At 38.7% G+C, this 23,099-nt stretch overlaps 1 protein-coding gene across 2 annotated transcripts; it reads right to left on the minus strand.

Moving 5' to 3' along the window:
* Positions 1–2,908: 2,908 nt before the first annotated feature.
* On the minus strand, positions 2,909–20,844 carry LOC145770344 (uncharacterized). 2 transcript variants are annotated; one of them, XM_082581953.1, is made up of 9 exons: positions 20,560–20,844; positions 16,102–16,170; positions 11,984–12,081; positions 11,585–11,627; positions 10,685–10,765; positions 10,130–10,189; positions 9,875–9,952; positions 6,003–6,159; positions 2,909–3,598 (listed from the first exon to the last, which is right to left on the minus strand). In XM_082581953.1, the coding sequence occupies exons 1-9, from the start codon at positions 20,720–20,722 to the stop codon at positions 3,340–3,342; spliced, it is 1,008 nt and encodes a 335-aa protein (XP_082438079.1). In that variant the 5' UTR covers positions 20,723–20,844; the 3' UTR covers positions 2,909–3,339. The 2 variants fall into 2 exon arrangements, with proteins under 2 accessions (XP_082438079.1, XP_082438080.1); XM_082581954.1 differs by lacking the exon at positions 16,102–16,170.
* Positions 20,845–23,099: the final 2,255 nt, after the last annotated feature.

Consider the following 23,099-nt stretch of genomic DNA (forward strand, 5'->3'; position numbering starts at 1 on the left):
TCGCTCTTTTAATGCAATTTTGTTTAAAATTAGGCAATTTTTTTTTTAGACTGAAAGCATCATTCTCAATATCGTGACGTCACACGCGTGCCAAAGGGGGGGGTTGTAACCCCCAAAACCCCCCCTTGGCTACGCCACTGGCCAAACCACCGATCAGCTAAGGATACTAAGTCCTAATTTTGTAAAGAGGATAAAGATGTAGCCTAGATTTCTTTTGGCAGGTACTTTGATACCGACCAAATATATAAGATGATGCATGAAAATGATGCAACTGAAGCAATATCTGATGCAGTATTTTGAAGTAATGCAAAATTGGTCATAAATCTAGTCTGGTCTTAAACTTTTGGCCACAATTATATGTACCTTGTGACGTCACAGCGAACAGCATCACAGCTTGATGCGCGCGAGACCTCGCAAACGGGTATCAGACAAAAGCGGCCTTAGCGAGACGAGGGCAACAAAATTTGGATTTTTTTTGCTAAAACACATGTTGTACACAATGACATCACGCTGAAACAAAAAACTCGCAAAAAGTTAATTTGGGTTTCCCCGCCCTTTAACAACCAAAAGTGCAATTAAAGAGCACATCGCCTCTTGTGAAACGTGCACTGACAATGTCTCGATCGAACAATTTAAAATCATCTCTCGAGGCAGATCTGAATTTCAGACTATCATGGAAGCCTTAAGAATCAAACGTAATAATCCGTCTCTCAACCGGCAGTTATTCGCCTGTGGCTCATCGTTTCTCTTGTGTTTGTTCTAATTTGTTTGTCAAATGCCTGTAGTTTAAACCTCATGTGATCTGTTTTCCATCGTATAATTTACTTGTAATCATTCCTGTGTCACTCGTTCATTTCAGCTTTTCACAACCAGCTCAGTGGCCGGGTGGTTTCGTCTTTGGCTCTGGTGCTGGTAGATCTGAGATCGATTCCAGGTCGGGTCAAACCGAAGACTTTAAAAACGGTACGGATTGTGTTCTTTCTTGCGTAACGCAGTGAGAATAAATCGGGTAATAATGTGATAATATCGTAAAACCTGATATAAAATTAAAACATGAGCCCTGTCGCTAAAAGGCCTTAGCAGTTGTAGAGCGACAATAAATAAAACCACAACATTATTATTATTGAGCTTTTCAGTCTGGAGCGTCGTTAGTAGTATAGGCCTACACTAATAACACTATACAGTTACAGTTATAGAAGTATAGACTCACAGTAGCCTAATCACTAAAAAATCATTTTAAAAAGCTCAGGCGGACATTATTAGGCTACATCATAGATCAGACAACTTCAAACCAAATTTATTTTACACTGATTGGTTTAAAAAAAAAACATAAAACTAAAAACATAAAAGAAATCTGCTTCGTATTTTCTGCGAGTTGTTTATTGTTCGGTCAAAAAACATTTAATTTTTCCACAGCGCATTTTGCTGTTAATCACTGCGCCTCGCTCACTGTGACACAGAGGGCAACAACATGTTGTGAAGTGGACACCCAGGATCTTATGTCAACCAGGAAGAGAACACCCAGGATTTTATGTCAACTAGGAAGTGAACACCCAGGATCTCATGTTAACTAGGAAGTGAACACCCAGTATCTTATGTCAACCAGGAAGTGAACACCCAGGTTCTTATGTCCAGGGCCCACAAGAGGGGGAGACAACCGGTGCATTGCACCGGGGCCCAGTGAGTTCAAGGGAGCCCGACAAAATGTCCAAATTCACGCGATAAAAAGACTGATTTCAACGATTTTGCTCAAAATATTGTTTTTATATTAGTTCCGTATGTTGAATGGGGCCCCATTATGTGTAGCCTAGGCTATGCCCTTTTTTAAATTTACAGAATTTTCAATTTTTTGATTTAGGGGGGCCCGACAAAATGTTTAAATTTGCGTGCTCAGGTCGATTTTGCATAAAATATTGTTTTTTATATGAATATTAGTTTTGTATTTTGAATGGGCCCCCTCATGGGTAGGCCTATATGCTCTTTTTTAGAACAACAATATTTTCATTTTTTTTTGCGTTTAGGGGGCCAATAAAATGTTTAAATTTGTGTGTTAAGGTCAATTTTGCATAAAATTTTTTGAATATTTTGAAGTTGGTATTTCTTATATGAAGTTGGTATTTCTTATATTGAAGTTGGTATTTCTTAATGTCATGAACAATAGCAATGCATTCATCCTAAGTTTGCTGCCCTAGTCTCTGCAGATTTCAAGGTCAGAAATGGTATTGTATGTTAATGTAAAGCTGTAAGCACACATATGCAATGCTATGTCAGCCATGTCGAATAATATTGCAATTTTTCTCTTCGAAATGGCTGATTTTACCCACTTGTTGCCATGGTTATAATCAGGTGTTGCCAGAGGTAGGAAGGGTTAGAGTTAGGAAAGGTTAGGGTTTTGATCTTTGCCCAGGACTAAAAAAAATATCCAAAATACAAGTTTTTGTTTTCAACAGCTATAAACTTTTTCTCAGATTAGGGCAGAATTCCATATCTGACAACGCTGTTGAGCCTACAGTATTTACACTATGTAGTGTTTTAGCATTTTACAGCATTTTATCTTTGTGTATAACTAGTGTGTATCTGTACATTTAAAGTTATATTTACAATAGTGCATTGTTTGGAGTGTTGGAGATAATGGAGTGTTAATACTTTAACCTAATTTATCCTTTGTAAGAACGCACCGCAAATTTTGCTTGTGATTGGTGAGATATCACGCGACATGTCGCGCTGGAGGGCCCGGCAGCAACATCTGCACCGGGGCCCGGCAGGGCTCTTGGAGGCCCTGCTTATGTCAACCAGGAAGTGAACACCCAGGATCTTATGCCAACCAGGAAGTGAACACCTAGAATCTTATGCCAACCAGGAAGTGAACACCTAGAATCTTATGTCAACCAGGAAGTGAACATCTAGGGTTTTATGTCAACAAGCCACCCTCAGATGAGATAAATAATGAAACTAATAATAACTTAATATAGATAAAAATTAATCTTATTTTGCGTATAATTTTACATTGATGAACACTAAAATTTTAGTTTATTTCAAAAATGAAATTGCACTTAGTGATAAATTCCTGATAAAAATCCGTGAAAGTTATTACGTCTGGTTTGTGTTGAGCAGAATCTAATTCTTTTAAATAAAATAAACATATAGGCCTACTTTTGACAACAACTGACAAGTGTGTTCAGAAGGAGTTTGTAATAGTAAGAAGGTTCATTCTGCTGTGGCAACCTTGGCAACCCTCATCGCGGCTGCAAAATCTGTGCTGGATTGATGAAGTCATTGTCCTTTTGCCGTCGAAAGAGTCTTTTGCCGCGCGACGATGTTTCTTGCTCGATGAAACATTCACTGAAGACGTTTTTCACAAAGTCCGTGATAAGATCTTTCACAGTTGTTGTCGTTTGTTAAGTATAAATTTTCCACGGCTATGTCGCAACAATCTTCACTATCACCATAATTATCCGGTTGCCCGGGATTCCAATGGATGTTGGAAGAAGTTCCTTGCACTCCATCAACCCATTTGTATGTGCTTTCAACATCTATATCGCTCAATCCAATCCACAATGGCTGACTCCCCATCGAACCAAACTCGGCGCCGATTGCCCTGAAAATAAATTATACATCACTCCACAGCGCCAGATAGCGGTGGAACAAATCAAGATCAGACTGGATTGTTCAGTGCAGCAAACATAGAAGCGTGAATGGTTTGACAAACCAGGAAAACCACCATTTTGCTTGATAAGTTATTTTGCTCTGTTGTATTTATCAGTCCAATTAATTACAGATTTACAGAACGGACACCGAAGGTTGTTTCACTTCTAAGTTATTACTGAGTGCTTTCTAGAAGTGGCCGAGTGGTTAGCGCGTTGGGCTCGCAGTCGAGAGCCTGCATGTTCGACTCCAGCCACGCGCACATGCTGTTGTTTCTCTGGGCAAGAAACTTTACGATAATTGCCTCTACCCAGTGATCGATTTCGAGTAATGGGTAGTACCAAATTTAAGTCATAAGTAGAGTAGACAACCGAAAACAGACATTGCCGTCGGCTGCAGCGTGGGTCAGGTGTACGTCGGAAGGCGTACACCGATGCATAGCGCTCAAGTCCGCTTTCCCGCAATGCAGTATAAAGATAAATAAACAAAAAAACAAAACAATGCGAAATGAGCCAACAATATAAAGCTTCCAAGAACGATTAGGGGAGATGTGGGACCAATGAAACAAAATGGGTATTTTTTCCGTTGTCGCGCGTGATTTTCGCAGTACAGGGCTACTTAAGCGTTTGAGGGAAGCACATCTTCTTACTGTATTTATGCATAGCTAAGGCTTCGGATTGGACCACAGATTAAAAAATTATTTCACTTTTTAAAAGTTCACTTTTTTGTATCATTGGTCCCACCTGGGTGGGACCTTTGCAACACACCATTGGGACCAATGAGACAGGTTTACTACTTACACGAAAACTGTACTTTTTCTGAAGAAAGATTGCATTTCGTGTAAAACCAAAGAACAAGAAGTTTCTAGAACGAACATGGACAGATGGAAGAACGAACAAGCTGATTCAATACAAAATTGTTTAAACAGTAACAGTTGGCTGGGGAGGGGTCGTCACAGACAGCAATGTGATATTGTGACAAGTTTATTGCAAATTTCAAAACACCACACAAGCGTTTCGTTTTGGCAACAGAGGTTGGGTCTGGCAGAAGACATACAATATCACAATGAGACACATAAGCCACATTTTCATTTCCTGGGAACACAAAACAATCCTTCATTTTGTCCGATGTTTTCTCAATTTAGTTTTAAAAACTCCATTTCATAGTCATTATCTTGATCAGGTCCATGTGCAAGCCGGCCGATGAAATGTTTAAATTTAACATCTGCATTTGCATGAACTTTGGCCACTACATAGGTTCCAGCAGAAAGACAATCAGGAATTATGTTTTGCAATGCATTTTCTTTACATGAAACATCACTGGTATCGGTGCAAACACTCTCAACGTCAGTTTCTAGATGAACTTCCACAACACTGCTTGTGTTAGATTCTGAAGATTTTCACAACTGATTTACGTTTTCGTGATTTTTTCTTTCTTCCCTTTGCAACTGCTTTTGGATATGGCCGTATTGAAGATAACAAAATCGAATCATTTTTTTGTAAGGAAGCTGAGGTACAAGGCTCAGTTTCTCCTGTTTGGTGATGCTCATCAGAAGTTACAGAATTCTCACATTGTAGGCTACGTTTCCAGAAATACCTAGATTGATTTGGAGAAATTCATAAATTTAATGAAGTGTGACAACACTTCAGAAAATGGCTCATTTTTCATCCATCCTTCAAGTATCTGCCAAAAGTGGTATGATCAAATTTATGTTTTTTGGCAGCTTTTCTCACAGATAAGTTATATTAAACAATGTCATGCAAAGCATTATTTGAAGCTTCATTTGAAAAATTCCTTTTTAAGCCTTCGGATGGCTTTAACATAGGCATTTTCTGCAAAAAATACTTTCAAATTCAGACAGGGACCTTTGAGACATGGTCTCAATTAACAGTGTCTCAAAGCTCCCCCATCTCAAAAACTTTGAATTAAACGATAGTTTCACAAAACTCGACTTATTATTTCTCATAAAGCCTACCAATCTTGTAAAATACCTTCCTACGTAGTACATGAAAAACTTAGCATTTGCTATAATAAACACTTGAACATAATATTGAAAGTTTTCCAGAAGTACTACATTTTACTTTTGCCTGCCAAAAACATACTTTTGTCTCTCATTTCTGCATTTGCAACAACCTAACTTTCAAACCTCGTGGCAAAGAAGGTTTATGTAATCTCGTTCCAATAACTATCAAAAAAAAAGTTAATTTTTAGTAGGGATCAAAAACGAGCTGTGTTGTATTGGTCCCCTTGTATCATTGGTCCCACATCTCCCCTACAATATTTCTGATAATCCAAGTTGAGTTCAAGGAAAATATTTCAAAATCATCAGTGAACCAATGTGATCTTCTAACACTAACTGTCTCGTTTGTAAATTCCTCATTCCAATCGAAGCAAGGTCCGCTCCATGCATCATGCACCAGTTCCTGCTTTCTCGCCAAGTCATCAGAGTGGGGGTTATTCGGTACTGGAAGAAGGTGAGATATCTGGACCATCCCGGTTCCGCGGTTAGTAACCCTACACACAAATGGAAGAAGAAGAAAAATTTTTAAGACGTTTGAAGAAACGTCTCGAATCACGGATGCGAAATGACTTAGCCTACACACTGGAAAGTGTAACAAATTTTCTTTAAATGATTTGCCAAATCCTTATTTTGCATTTTCAAGAGTTAACAGTTGCTTGTTAAAATCTCTGCAAATTTAGAAAAGTACAAAAAAATTGATGGAAATCTTGTTTTGAATTATCTCATCGATACAAGGGCGCCTATTGTTCATAGTTCTACTTGTGAGATGATAGATGAAGACTTTTACAGACGAATGATTCACCACTTCCAACTCGTGAAGAAGTCAAATTCTGAACAGCAAACATCTTCGTCGTTGTCAAAATAAATACACACTACTACTTGCAACAGCTACTCTACAATTGGCAATAACTTCCACTTTTAAAATGTATTCAATATCGGTTGGAACTCTGCAATCGTCTTGTATGCACTTTTCGTTGCAACTTCTAATTCCCATAATACACAACACTCAACACAACTCTAATAACAATAAGATGAAATAGTTTTCATGTTTACATTACGCATTTTTATATTCACATCAGATTCAGTGCCGCAAACTGTCCCTTGTATGTGTTTTCCAAGCACTATGAGTAGCAGCTGATTGCAAAATGGAAACTGAATAAGGGCTGCCAGTTGTTGGCCGTATAAGATAATTAATTAACACAACAAAAATCCACAACAAAAAACATAATAAACTGTTGTTTAATTTATTTTAACGTTAGTTTTTATTTGTGACTCGGGTTGCCACAATTTGATGACGTCCGATATTATCAGAACTAGCGCCTTCTGTGATTAAAGCAATTGATCATCGAGCTTCAATAGCAGCGTGTAGGCCTGCATCATCTTGTTTATTTCAAACAGCCAAGAAACATTGAAAACCTGAAATCAGTTGCGTTAACTAGAGGGCGCAGGAGGTAATTTTAGACCGTGGCCGGAGATGACTTTAAGAACTCGTAACCTTTCGGTGGCTGACTTGTCACGCATCGGTGGAGCAAAAGTGTAGCAGAACGTGATATGTGGAAGCAATTGACAGCCAACCTTCGTATCTGAGACGACACATGATGATGATGATGATGAAAAGACAGCGAGAAAGGCCAAAAAGAAGACTGAGAAATCTTGTGACAGAAGATATAGAAATAGTGTGTTAGGATCGGAGACGGCACATGATGACGATGTAACCTTTTCAAGGGCATCATAAACTTGAAGAAACTACCGCGTATTCTTTGGATATAGCGCGTTTTTCTTGGAAGTGGTTTGGTTTGGGGCAGGCAGATCTTATTGGTACTGGGTCCAAATTATCATCTCAACGCTACCCGGCCGCGAAATTTTTTCCCACGAACTTTCTGTTACTTCTCATAGAATTTCTATTAATACCTTGTGAATGCAAGCATTTTTTTCGTTGGCCTGTTTAGTTCAGTGGTTTCATCTTGTGCCTCATGTTCGTGAGGACAACGGTTCGACGTCCATCGAAGTCATTTTTTTTCTTTAAATTAATTTTTGCTGTGCACAAAAGCTTTTTAAAAAAAGTAGGGTTAGGGTTAATGGGTTAGGGTTAATTCTTAGGGTTAGGGTTTATAATCAGTTCGACAAATCTTACTTTTAGAGTGACTAGAATCAATTTCTTTTCTCAACTTTTTAAACTTGACTAGACTAGGTTTGTCTCCAGGTTACGTTTTTTTTTAAGTTCAATGTTTAGATTTGGACCTGGAGGGTGAAAATCGGCTGCTGTGAGGGCGAAAATCGGTAAAAACAGTTACGCGCGCCCAGTGCCGGATTAACCAAGTGCGGGGCCTGTAGCAGATGGATTTGATGTAGCTAGCCTACAGATAATGACTGGGAAGTAATTGAATATTTTATAGATTTGATATTTTTTTATTACAGTGTAGCCGCTCTTGCCCCATCGTGTTTCGCAGATAGGTTAGCTTTTAATGAACTTCAATTTTGAAAATGATCTCTCTCCAGTACAATTAGTTACCATCATTACATCATACATAGATAAATGCGTACGGTAACAATATTGTCAATGTTAGGAAACATGGTGTCAATATTGTTTTCTTTAATCGAAGTGAAATAGTTGAGTTCTGGAGAGGAGCAATCAATAGCAATGTGCTTTACGAATTGGTGTATGCCTTGCGACGTTGAGATTGTAGGCTGTCCAATACTGCAAGGAAAACTTCCACCGGGAATTTGTCTTTAGTTGATATCCATTGCATCTGAAACTGAACGGCCACTGCCTACATTCTCATCGTGCGTTCGATTTTGGACAAATCTTCTTGTTCTTGTTGGTCGGTAATCCGGCACTTGAGTCAGCCTCTGCGCCTCTGACTCAAACTTAGCGAATTGTTCTCTGAAAGTTTGTAGGGATGCTGCCAAAGAGGCACACAGCGCTGAAGCAATGTTGAGATTTTGCCGCTTTGCTTGAAGAGAGGTTTGACTTTCCTGGAAGCGATCGGGTAAGCTATTTCAAAAAGCCACTAAGATTCCAATTTCGAGCAACTCCATTTTCTCAAAGAGTCCATTTGCATGCTGTTGACATTCTGCCCTTTGCACTTGGTCATTTGCAAGTTTCTCCAGTGCCTCCTTTTTGAAAAGAAAACGTTCTTTAATAACCTTAATGGTATCAGCTCTTCCGGACCATCGTGTTTCAGAGAGCTTCTGTAGCACTCCACAACCTGAACACTCCAGAACCGACCACCGGTGTGTTGAAGCAGCAAAGAATAGCCTACATAGATATTTTCAACGAAGTCAAAGAACTGAACTGTTTCTGGACACGATTGTGGAGTGCATACACCAACTAAATTCAACGAATGAGCATAGCATGGAACATATTCTGCAACAGCACCATTTTTTTTTGACAAGTGCCTGTACGCCTATCCGTTATGTTTCCCGCTCATGTTGGACGCGTCGTAATAACTCTGTCCAAGACAATCGGCAAGATTGATACTCTTCTCACTGGTGTACAGTAGGCCTACAGTCGAATGATCTTTCAAACAACTAGTATCGTGGGCTCGTGGCACTCGATCAAGCAGTTGCCTACAGCGGAAATTACCGGTTTTTAAAGTTTACAATAATCAGGAAGGGATAAGACGTTGGGACTAAGTAATTTAATCCTACAACTATAATATTCTCCCATGCCATTCCAGTTTGCAAGCCAAAAATTACTTACCAACTATGTTCGACAGTTTTTTTTGCAAAAAAAAATGTTTTGCTCACCAAGCGCAGGGCCTTGTGAAGCGCGGGCCCGTAGCAGCTGCTATATCTGCTACTATAGTTAATCCGGCACTGCGCGCGCTGCGCGGTAACCAGTAATGTCTATACTTACAGAAATATGCAAATGAGACAGAAAGTTATGGGAAAAAACTTTCGCGGCCAGAGCGTAGGCTTCGAGGGAGCAGTTAATGCGACACTGAGAACAAATTACCTAGTTCGGCTAATTGTAGGTGTATTGGGTTGGTGACATATTAGCAACGTATTTTGACATAATCTTATTAGCGTATGTTAAAATACGGTGGCTGATATGTTACCAATCGCTTCGATGGCTCAGTTGGTTGCGCTCGACTTCAACGTTATTTGCATCAGCACGAATGAATCAGTGGGCAGAGAAATCACAACGACTTCCTTACATGACGTTTACGTTTTATTTCGTTAATTTTGTACTGTTTTGGTACTTACTTAGTCTGTTTTGGAATAATTGAAAAGAGCTATTAACGCTGTCGATCGCCTCCAACAATTCAGTTTTAACTTGGTCATCTGAAAGTAAAGATTGAGCTTTGTTGTATTGAGCGATAAAGTTGTAAATTTATTGTCTACCAAAAAGCTGAATTCAAAAGGAATCTAAGCACATTCTTCTTTGCTTTATTTCTGCAACCAAAATATCTAAGAAAATAGGAAGTGAAAATCAAGACTGAAAACCTAATTTTGCTTCACCTCGATTGTTGCTCTGATTTACAATCGCTGCAACTTTCATCTGCAGTTCCACGATGGAGTCTGAAACAGATTCCTTTCGTCAATGTGAGTTAAAATAAGCAACAACTGCTGGAACCGTCTCTCAGGAAAACGAGATCAAATTGAGTTAGGGACTAGCCCAGAATCTGCCAATGACGGAATAACCAGATGAAGCAATGTTGCTTCAACTCAGGGGATCAAGTTCAAACTCAGTCAACTTTTTCACAATAAATATGGAAAACTTCACTCTGTTAATCTTTGTTCCCGGAACTACGTCAGTGATTTAAAGCCTCAACAAGTATAAGAAACTGTCACGATTGAGTTCTCAAAGATACTTTTCAGTCTGAAAATCAAAACTCTCAGAATCAAAACGATCGTTTCTTCCTTTATGGCCTCGATTGAGCGATGAGTTGTGTCTACTAAAACAACACTCTTTCTGTAGAACCAATAGCTACTCATAGCGCACTTACTATTATGTCATCAACATAATATAGTCTTATAGAAGGCACGTGCCTTGAGTCCAAATAAAAATTTCACCTGAAATATTTGCAAATCTTTGGTTCAGTTCTTCATTTTCTTGAGTTAACTTGCTCAACATTGTTTCAAAATGTGAAATATCTGGTCAATGATGAAGACAATTTTAATAGCAAATTCACAGAAATATGACGACACTCATTGATTACAAGCACCGAAAGCTTAAGAAAAGTCTTTTCAAAATTCTATAATCAAATGTGAAGTTTAATAGCAGAATTGTTGAAAGATCTTGCCAATCTGATAAAAAATAAAGAGCCCATAATGTAGATACTAAACTTATGTTCAGCAAACGTTTCGGAAACTATTTTGTCTTCATCTTCAGCGCTATATGTAGCGTCATAATTGTCAATGACGTAGCACTGAAGATGAAAACAATTTAGTTTTGATAGCGTGCAAAATCGCGAGTGAGGTCAAAGCCGCCACTCTTGGAAACGACCAAACCAAGTTGATGCGGAAACTGCTGCAAGCGTAGATGACGAATGATGATGATGAATTTATCTTCAGTGCTATTCATCAGTAGAGATGACGATTGACATGGCAATCGGTTTATAGCTTGAGTCTAATTTTTTTTAACTTACAGTATTGATTTATTGCTTATTTGTAGGATTCCCTAACACTTCAATTAATTTGTTCCTCTTCAATGTGCGGAGTTTTCGACTTTTTCGTTTTCTTACCAGATGTTGAAGTTGCGCTGGTCAGACCACCCAAAGTCTCCCAATATACCATCAAAGTTGTGAGGGGGGGATTTGTATTTCAAAAACTTTCCTTAACACAATGACGTCATTACAAGAGCCTGGTGGTGGAACCGAGAGTTTGATGAATCCAACTCAAAACAGTGACCAACATGGACAAGAGACAATTATTTTTATATAAAAACAATAAAACTTAACAAGTTGAAGTCACCTGGTCGGTTCATTGAGGTCCCAGCTGCTGTTGCTTGAAGAGTCTGAAAAGAAAAACTTATTTGCAACCTTCAACAATCAAAGTTGGCAACGAAAGCAGCTGCAATTAATTTGCAAGAAAGGATTGTTGGCAAACAATCGTGTACTTCAGTTGGAGGTGCGATGAGAACAATCAACAATCATCTTGTGTTCAACTGATTTGTTGCATTCTTGAAAGTAACAGGGAGTCGGCCTGAGCATTGAAGTGGGATTTGTGAAAGGAAGAGATTCGTATGTTACTTGTAAGGCAGAAATTGTAACCATAATAGTCGTAACTTACTCCCGAAGGAGCTCGCACGAAATACAGAAAGACGGAATGATGGAGGAAGCGCGACACATAATACTAAAACGTAAAACAAACCTTTATTAGAGCAACAACAGCAACCGCGAGAGCAACAACAACAAAGAGCACCAGGAGAACGAATCCAATCATCTTTGCGGTTCCTCGTTTTTCGTCACCTGAGTAGCGGAATCGTTAGAGCGAAGTTACTCAACATTATTCTCAGCAACACAAGATATGATGACGCGTTTATATAACCGGGAGGCTTTTTAAACCAAGGGCTGGAATTAATTTCTCGCAACTCGAGTTACTGTGCCCATTTAATTTAAAGACCTCAGCAGTTGTCGTCGCATTATTACTTTGTAGAGTATTGGGAAGGCCCCAGCCTACAGCGCAACAAGCTTTTTTTTTAATTTTCTTTTGTACTTTTTGCTTCATTTGTCGTTTTGACCATTCCGGAGAAGTCAATATTGGACTATTGTTTTCTGACGTAATCGCATTATCGCTGCGTTCTTTCTGTCAGACTGTAATTGTCGTTGGAAACAATGCTTCTCGGTTTCTTCATAGCGCCTTCAAACAAAGGCCAACAGCACAAAGCGAAATTAAATACGCCATAAAAAGCTGCGTTATCGAAATCAACAATAATTGCGGCCATCGGCACTTAGGCTAACAGGCATGGGCTCTATCCAAGGGGGGGTGAGGGGGGTGATCACCCCCCCACTAATTGGAGTGGGGGGGTGATCAATGCAAAATCACCCCCCCACTCATTTGGCTTTGAAAAGGTTTTGTGATATTTTATTGATCAAATTTTGAAAAATATATTTTCGCTGTTAGCACATTTTGAATTTTTTGTCAATATGAATATATATTTCATTTCAATATGATTTTTTGGTTTGGCAACCCTGAACTACGAGCCAGGCGTTTACACTGTGTTTTAACTTAGTTTGCTTGGTAGCCACTTTAACAAGAAAAAATTCTGCCACTGCAAATGACTAGAATGACACCGCCAACCAATCAGAACATGTTATAAGAGGCTACCGTCCAATTGTGACCTTTCTCGCACTTAGCAAGAGAGTTAATCTTTGTTTTGAACTTTATTTGGTAATTACAGAAGAAAAAAGAGCAATAGCAGTTGTGAGAATCGAACCCACGTCAATGAAATGACTACTTTCTAACCCTAACCCCTAAAAAGCCAACCAGCTGCCAACTTAGTTGGCAGCAGTGGCCGAGTGGTTAGCGCGTTGGGCTCGCAGTCGAGAGCCTGCATGTTTGACTCCACCCCCCCCCCCCACACTTGCTGTTGTTTCTCTGGGGAAGAACCCAGTGATCGATTTCGAGTAATGGGTAGTACCAAATTTAAGTCATAAGTAGAGTAGACAACCGGAAACAGACATTGCCGTCGGCTGCAGCGTGGGTCAGGTGTACGTCATAAGGCGTACACCGATGCATAGCGCTCAAGTCCGCTTTCCCGCAATGCAGAGTAAAAATATGAAAAACAAATAAAAAAACAGCTGATAGAAAATCCAGCACTTGATATGCTTTGTATCATCTTCTTTTCGCCCTTTTACACGTCACGGAAAACGTAGTTTATGATTGGTTCGAGTTTTCATTTGCAGTGCCAGAATTATTTCTTGTTGAGTGACTACCAGTTTGCTTACCCAAAAATGCCCTTTCCGAAACAGAGTTTGTGAAACGACTTGGAACCCTATACTTCGATCAGAAAGAAGCTGATGCTGCAATGGGGGGTCTGGGGGGCGCAGCCCCCCAGAAGTTGAAATGACTATGACGATTTTAGCCCACTGTCCAAAAATCACCCCCCCGAATTCTAAAAGTGGATAGAGCCCCTGCTAACAGGTTTGGACTTTTATTCAAATTTATCATGGTTTTAAGTTTACAAATACATTCCGGTCCCAATGTATGTTTTCAATCTATTGAAGTTTAGATGGCTGGGTAACTGGGTTCATCGATTTCTTATGAAGAATATTAATTAGCTTGAAAAGGGAAAAGCGTACATAATTTTTAGTTCAGTTTTTTACATTTTCGGCTCTTTATTTTTTGATCACTGACAATTCACTCTTCTGTCACTGTGATGACATCAAATATTTGCACTTTTTCATTACTCTGGCCGATACTGAAAGTATTTCTGCTGCTGATTTAAAATAATTTCTTTGTTTAGTCTGTGAACAAATCAATGGAATCACAAAAAGTACTGAATGAAGTTTAAAGAAAACAAAGGTTACGTTGATTGAAAAAAGCAACAAAAATAAAATAAAATCAAAATTGCGCTGGAAGGAAAACAATTGGAACAGGTCACTACCTACACGTACCTCGGGTCCCTCATTACATGAGATGGAAGATGTAGGTTTACCAATGATGAAAAAAGAAGAATCGGTCAAACAAAAGTGTCATTTTGGAAATGCAAGGAAACTTTAAGAAAATATATAGATTTGCAATTAAAACTGAGACTGTTATCTTGTTATATCAAACCAGTTATGTCATATGGAGGAGAAAGTTGAACCTACAACAAAAAAATCACAAAAAACCTAATGTTTTTCAACTCTCGTGCTTCAGAAGAATAGACTATTAAAAATATCATATAACAAACACATCACATACGAAGCAGTTAGAAAAAGAATTGGAGTGCAAGATGAGTACAGACTTGGACAACTAGATAATTCTAGTTGTCTAATTCGATGAATTAGAGCAAAACGTTAGCAATTTTAATCTAATTTGGTAAAAACTTGTTTACTCTAATTCTAGTTTAATCTAATCTCCAGTTTTGCTAAAAATTCTTGTTTTTTCAACAGTGTTTTTCAGCAAATAAAGGAAACCTCATTCAAGGAAAATGCAATAAAATGATCAAGATCAAAGTGTCATAGACCTACTGTCATTCCATCGCTTAAGTAGCGAAGTCATTAAACACTCGATAACTCATCAATTCATCTACATCACAATGTCTATTATGACGTAAGTGGTTTTGTTGCAGGGATGGGAGAATGACACTTTGATTTAGAGTTGTCCATGAGTTGCCATATTAGTGTCTTATCCAAATAGAAAAAGGTGTGTGACGACTGCGTCAAACTAATTCTAATCTCGTTTAAATTCTACTCTAGTTTGCAAAAACTTAGCTAGCTCTAATTTTAAGTCTAGTCTAATTTGTAAAAACTAGAATAGCTGTAATTCTAATTCTAATCTAATTTCAAAAAGCTTTGGTAGAGATTTTGCTTTATTGAACCATAGAGAAATTTTTAATTTTCTAATTTCAAAAAGTTGAAAAATTTCTAGTTGTCCAAGTCTGGATGGGTAGGCAGCTATATCAATTGGTTATTGAAAGTATGGTGGAAGAAAGGTGCAGCAGAAGGAGAAACACTAGGGGAGATGATATAAAACCGGTGAGCTGACTTGCCAAATATCGGAGAAGCAGCAAAAGTGACGTGTAAACGTGACGTGTAAACGTGACGTGTAAACGTGACGTGTAAACGTGACGTGTAAACGTGACGTGTAAACGTGACGTGTAAACGTGACGTGTAAACGTGACGTGTAAACGTGACGTGTAAACGTGACGTGTAAACGTGACGTGTAAACGTGACGTGTAAACGTGACGTGTAAACGTGACGTGTAAACGTGACGTGTAAACGTGACGTGTAAACGTGACGTGTAAACGTGACGTGTAAACGTGACGTGAAAACGTGACGTGTAAACGTGACGTGTAAACGTGACGTGTAAACGTGACGTGTAAACGTGACGTGTAAACGTGACGTGTAAACGTGACGTGTAAACGTGACGTGTAAACGTGACGTGTAAACGTGACGTGTAAACGTGACGTGTAAACGTGACGTGTAAACGTGACGTGTAAACGTAACGTGTAAACGTGACGTGTAAACGTGATGTGTAAACGTGACGTGTAAACGTGACGTGTAAACGTGACGTGACGTGACAAGAAAACGTGACGTGTAATTGAAAGCTAACCTCCCACTCGGAGACGGCACATGGAGATGAATCTCATTTTGTCCTAATCACAAGTAAATGAAGAAGTTGAAACTAGTTTCAATTGATGTTTTCATTGGGCACGGTTAACCTGCCAGTCATAAGGAGCATGACGTCATCAACGTTGATGCAATGACGTGCAAGATTGGTTAGCGTGACGTGCCCAAGCCTCTTTGCAAACGAAGCAGAATCACTTGGCTGCAATGACTCACCTCCAGCTTGATGAGAGTCTTGAGCAAATGAGGCTTCCCTGGGAAGGTTATTTCCTACTTGCTCTGCGTCTGTGGGATGGAAAGGTAGTAACTTATAAGGCACAAGGAACAAGTTGATATTTTGTAATAAAACTTGGCTAAAGAAAGTTTGACGTTTTACTAAACAAATCGTTCAATGTCGTTGCAAAATGCAGATGGACTGACTATACTGTATGTCCAGAGATGGGCGTGATCTTGATCTTGAAGATCACTTTCTTTTGGTGATCTTGATCTCAGATAACTTTTTTGTGTGATCTTGATCTTGAAGAACAATAAGATCAAGATCACTATAAAATTAAAGTTTGCTTACTAGATAGAAGCATTTTTTAGAACTCGTACTGTGCAAAATAGTTAGTGGCAACTACTAACATTAAGCGAATGTTAATGTGATATGCGTCCAACAAAAGTCGACTTAAAGTCTCCATCTGATCTGGTCAGTGTTGCCATTTAAAAATTGAAAAAGTTTTTTGTGTTGGTCATAATAAAGAAGTCAACTTCCGTGTACTTTATGTTGACGTATAATAAAAATGATTTAACTTTGTTCACAATTTCCATGTGTAAATTTTAAAGAAATGTTTGCATTCTTTGACCCAATTTTAGATGTTTCAAAAGTCTATAATGGCGGTGTTAAAAAATCTGGATTCTAGCCGACTTTGGTCATGTAAAGTGGTTTATTGCAGCAAATCAACCAGACCAAGACTTGTTTAAGGTCTGAGTATGAAGCGATTTGTCTGACCGCAAACCTCTGAACTTTTTTGATAGCAGACAACAGTATCAAGGTTGCCAGATGGGTAAATGGTGCAATAAACATTGACATAATACAGTGAAAGTTAAAACTTCTTTATAATCATTCGCTATCTCCGCTTGCAGCAGATTGTGCATTAACATGGGTTACTTGACAGGGCTCCATGTGATTTTATGAGCGTACTGCTTCCATGCTGGCTCAAGGCAGATTGGAAGAGGGTGATATGTCACCAGATTATTACACGACTTATCTTCACTGCGTTATGCAAGAAAGAACACAATCGGTACCCTTTTTAAATTCTTTGGTATGACTCGACCTGGAATCAAACCCAGGGCTACCAGCACCAGAGCCAAAGGCGATAACCACTGAGCCACGGGTGCTGAAAACTACTTGGGAACACGAAGAAAAACTCCTACTTGAACCAGACAAAAATTTGGTAAAAAATGATGCAGTTCAAAGTTTATTTTTATTCATTTATTATAAATAAAAAGTATAAAACTAATTGCAAATTTTGCGACTTTTTTAGTAGCCTACTACTGTAATTAACCTCGGCCTTGGCTGTGACGTTGCGATTCTACGCAAACTGCGTCAACAACTGATAGGCCTAATAGCAACAGTCACTAACTTATTACAATTCTTAGGCCAGTGATCGAGTAGTTAAAAGTAAAAGTTAGCAATAGGCTACCAACTATATACCTTTACCCAGGTTGCTTATAGTAATTATTCTTTGCAACATCATTGATCAAAAACTTCATTTTTTTTCAAGTAGGCCAACACAAAAGTGATCTTGAAAGTGATCTTGATCTTCAAGATCACCAATACTGGTGATCTTGCCCATTTCTGAGTATATCACACTTTTCATAAGCAACTCATGTCTTAAAGTTGTAAGATCTGCATAATTTTGAAAGTGCAAAATTTATGTGCCAGCTTAGCAATCTATCAGCAGGCACTTTTCAAATACTTTCAAAAATGCAACAACATTCCCAATTTGACTACCCGAAACTCGACCACTTTACATTAGCCTACTATTATTGTCAATGCAGAACTATTAAACTGCAAGAGTTTATAAAGGGTTCGAGAAAAAGTTTTCTCTGCCTATAAAACGTTGAATGGTAGTTTAATCAATTATTTCTGAAAGTTCCTTGGTTTCATATTATCTGAATTTTCTCAACTAGCTACTCTCCAAGGCGTATATGATCAATCAGAGTTGACTCTGTTAAGGTAACAATCATAGATGGTCCTGTAACCGGTGGTGAAATCTTCTAAAATGACTGAGACTTTTTATAAATTCTTACTTCTGTTCGAATTAACCGTATTCAGACTGGGCTCTGCAGGGATTCCCTGAGTTGGGGGGGGCATAAAGTGCCCACGGTTTTTGAACGTTTATTACGCCTTTGATATGCATGCTGTCAGTTAGATATTTTACCAAGTGAAAGAAAATTTATCTGACTTTCCAAAAAATTCGAACGTGTCTTCGAATCATGTGTATATCTATAGCTATAATAGATTTATTAGACAGGCATCAAATCGCCAAAGTTAGATGTAAATTATAATAAAGAAACAAGGCTTTAACTTGCTCTGCTTGAGATAATGACGTCACGGTATTCCCACGGTAATCACACTTTGCGCTCTGTCTCTCACACTAACAACCACAACGGCTCATCAACTGCCTAGAATCTACTTATTCTGTAATTATCCAACCGGCAAAAGTGAGACATTATTATATCGACTCAACGTTTGACCACGGTGCTTAGACGTGAAAATTATTTATTTGACTTCAGTTTGTTTGGAAAGATGCGAAGATCGGAAACAAGTGTTGCTAGAGATGTAGGCAGATTTGGCTACAAGCCGCAAAAAATATATTCTTACACAGCTAACAATTGTAAGACGTAATAATCGTTCAAATGCATATTTTTTCAGCAATTTATAAATACTGTTTTTGGTACGTCGTACTGGTACTAACAAACGATTTTGTCTGTGGTTTCTCCTTGTAAATACGTGCGTAACTTTCCGTGTAGCTGTTGTTTCATCATTTTCTCTCGTCGATATCGACGTACAATATCAAAACCTGCAAACTATGTCGTGTATATACGACACACGAAATAGCGAAATTTGATCTCTTGACAAGTCTCTAATATTCTTTCCACATGCGTAGCACCCAAGCTGGAAATAATTCACATTCACACCGATTGGGCGTAAAATGGGCGATTTTCTAGCTGAAAAGCAACGGTGAATGTAAATAACCTTCAATAAACGTGGATTCAATGCAGTTAATTACATTATAAAATAACGTCATATGATTAAGTATTTCTCATTGCAATACGCGTATTGTGCAGTCAATAGCGTTTCTGCTTCAATAATATTTTAGTGAAGATTCACATGTAAAAGTTATTATGTTTGTATTTACTGGACTACCTTGTCGTAAACAAGTATTAGCACATTTGATTATGCGTGATGACTGCTGAAATAGTAGGCTATGCGTGTAGCCTACATCTTGTATGCAAGGCTAGAGATGGCGTACTGTGCTTTATTTACTATTTTGTTGATTTGCAACGTTGAATGGGCACAGTTTCGAAAATCGAAGTAATTTCAAAGCAAACATTTCTATCTTTGGTGTTTTACAACTACAAATATCATTTGTAGAACTGAATGATGGGTTAATAAATTATGCCATTATCGTTAACTTACTGCCTGATTATAACGTAAACAACAGGATGTAAGAACAAATAAGTAGAAGAGCAGTCGAAATACGTCAACAAACCTACAGAGAAAAATTGACCATTTGTGCGTCTACTCAACGTCTTTAGTTGTTGAATCAACGTAAAAACGGCGGATTGGTCAGCGGAGAACAAGCACATGGAAATGGTTTTATTTCTGTTTGTTTCAATCGCAGCAACGTTTTTACATCGATTTTACGTCGTTTGACGTTGGATCTGCGTAACAATGGTGGGATTTGAAAACAGGAAAATACGATCAAATGCAAGTGAAATGAGAAGAAGTTGATTCTATCCAATACCGTATTACAGCGAGCGAGTTATATCGATTGAACATCTGCGTTACATCAAAATCATTGACCAAAAACAACGGTTTATTTTGTATGTTTGCAAGTGGCATGATAGAGTCGGTTTACGATGATGCGTAGCGGCCGCCCATGCTGTGAAATCTTTTATTTGGCATCACAACACTCGACTAAATTAATTTTGCTGGTTATTCTCGAGCGCCAATGTAAACCAGCTTATGTAGATGAATGAGTTTCGCTTTTAGCAGCATGATCGTTGCTTACTTCACAGTGTAGATTCAAACGATCTGTTATAGCCTGATGCTGCGGGTTCTTTTTGGCAATATCAAATTACACTAGCTTTCGGAACACTGTTCCCTAGTCATGTGCTATGACCACTACCAAATTCCTCTTTGTTAACTTTTGAGAGACTGCATAAAAATTTGCTTAATCTAAAAACAGAATTGTGATGAACATATTTTATTAATTTCTTATCATCCATCAAATCGACGTCTAGTTTGACGAATTTGACGTCTAACGTGTAATGCAGAAGCAAATTCGTAAATCTTAGCCACTAGTGGTGTATTGGAGCTGCTAGCCTGCCCTCACGTTTGAGAAAAATAGCTCAAGTCTTAGTAACCAAGACGTTAACTAACGCAAATATTACACAACTTACCCTCAGGTGTTGTTTCAACAAAGTTCGTGTTGGAAAATGCCTCTGCCTTCCCTCTGCCGTTCATTCCCACGCGGCTGCTTTCACCGTAAGCTACGTCATAGGTGTTGTCCATACCCTGAGGCTCTCGGCCTTTCAAACGCAAGTGATCGTAATCTTGGTCCATTTCAAAATTCTAACTTTGAATCAACTTGGTTTTCTTATTTTGAGTCGCAAGCTGCTTTCTAGGTGACTCTTAAGCTTCTAGCAATAACCTCATACAATTTGTTGTTGCGCTATTCTTTCAAAATCGACTTCTACCACTGCTTCACTTGCAGCAGGAAACTTATACAGTACAGTAGCCTATGATGATGCTATTTCCTTGTCTGAATCTGAAACGCTTAACAATTCCATGAGGTGACTAACAATTAGATTCAGCGATTGTGTGTGCCAGGCCTGGGTTTCACAAACAATTGGAAACATTTTTCTTTATCTTTGAGATTTGTAAAGTGTTTAGGTAGTCAGAATAGCACTTTGCTGCTTTTACTTTTTGACAATTTTAATCTTTATCTTTTGTATGTTGTTCATATGTACATCAATTATCACTCTATAATTGTTATTCATGAAGTGGACATCATGTGATGGTATAAACGTTTGGTGTGAAATTTGTTTTGTACCATAGTTTTCTGCAAATGTTAAATCTGGTTGAGGCATTCGGCTTATTTTTCCAGACGCGATTAAAATCAAGAAAACCATTCGTACGCGCTGCACACGACCTTCTGGCAGCCGTGGTCACCCAAATAAACAATGGGCCATGAAAGGCGTGGCGTGGTGTGAACAATTGTCGAGCAGCACATCTCCACCATCAAGGATTCGGATCTCTGTCTAGAAACCAGTTTGGTCATGGTCTCTTTAGACTTGCCTCATCAAAACGTAACCTGCTCACTGGCGTTGGACGTTATGGTGCAGACATGTTGCGCTGGGGCTTGGCAGAGAGTGCTGCCTGTTAAGTGAAATACAGACGGCAGCCCACATAATCAAGTATTACCCGCTGTACAGACCACCTCATGGTATAGAACAGTGTTTCTCAATATTTTTGGGCCCAACGACCTCTTTATAAACTGGCAAAATTTTACCGCCCCCTCAGCCCAACAAAAACGATTAATTACGAAAAGCAAATATATATTTGCGAGCGTGAAGACAGCATACTGGTAGTAGTGGTTACGTCATAATGAAACTCACCAGATTTTGTGATATACTGAAAAATTACTGAATTTAAGCTTTAAATAGATAGCGTTTGTAAACAAAACGGTTGGTCAATCAAATACGACGATGGTGTAAGAGAAATTGTTTCAGTTTGTTTGGTTATCGTGCGAGCATGTAGAGTAGATTATCCAGAAAATGATGTGACGAAATCGATATGCTGGTTAGTGGTTAGTAGATGGGTTAAACCAGAATGCCCCCTAATAATCAAAACGCCTCCCTTAAGCCGAGGTAATCATACCGGCCTCCTTCAAAATCAAAACGCTCCCCGGGGGCGGTACCGCCCCCGTTGAGAACCACTGGTATAGAAGGTCTAGTCTCCATTGACGATGATACCAGACTTGGCAAACCGATGGGTGCAGTGACATATGGCGACAACGCGAGGGAAGACCACCAGAATGCAACAAATAGCCTACAATAAAAGGTGTAGGCCTTTTATTTTGCAAATAAGTTTAGCAAATACATTACATAGGTCTCATGGCGCGGTGGTTTTCTAACTGATTCCATTCACATCCACTTCTACTGACAAATTAGTTTCGGGAAGCTTACACTTAGCATACAAGGTGCTCGCTGTACAGAACACCTCATGGCATGGAAGGTCTAAGTCTCTATTGACGATGATACAAGACAGTGGCTTACTGATGGATTCCCTTTTCACAAGAGAAGAAGAGTTCCACTTTGCTTCTGGCTTCAATACATTCCTTCAAATGAATGAGAAGTTGATTTCTCTAACAGCGTTAATGCAGAAAATACTTCATTTGTGGCCAATCGTTTGCTTGCAACTGGAAACAATATTATTCGTTTATTGTTGCAAACCTGTTGTCTACGCAGCTATTCAATTGTGAATCACAATGAAACGAGGTTTGAATTGAATTCATTTGCTCAACAAACATTTAAGAACCTTTCGCCTTCGCATAAAGCTCCCCTTTCTCGAAACAACCTACAAACCTTGAGCCTGGAAAAGAAAAGTTTTGCAATAATCTGATTTTAATGGCCATGAAGTTGTCTTCCATGCCAAACTTTATTGCATTCGATCACAACAATTTTTTACAAATTGCTTGGAATGAGCTACGACAAGAAATGTCCTTCATTCCATAACAAAGGTTTTTATTACCAAACTACGTTCAAAGCAAGAATCAACTTTCTGGTTGAGTACTAAAAGGGTCACAATGATGCAATCAGCTGTGGTTCATAAGGAAAATTGTCCTATGTTAAAGTGTCTACCGGTCAAAATATCCCACCTGCTGCAACAACCAGCATATCACAAATAGGCTATTCATAACTATTTAATTCACCTTTCT

The sequence above is a fragment of the Aplidium turbinatum genome, chromosome 5, assembly GCF_918807975.1.
Source record: "Aplidium turbinatum chromosome 5, kaAplTurb1.1, whole genome shotgun sequence".
NCBI classification, from domain to species: domain Eukaryota; kingdom Metazoa; phylum Chordata; class Ascidiacea; order Aplousobranchia; family Polyclinidae; genus Aplidium; species Aplidium turbinatum.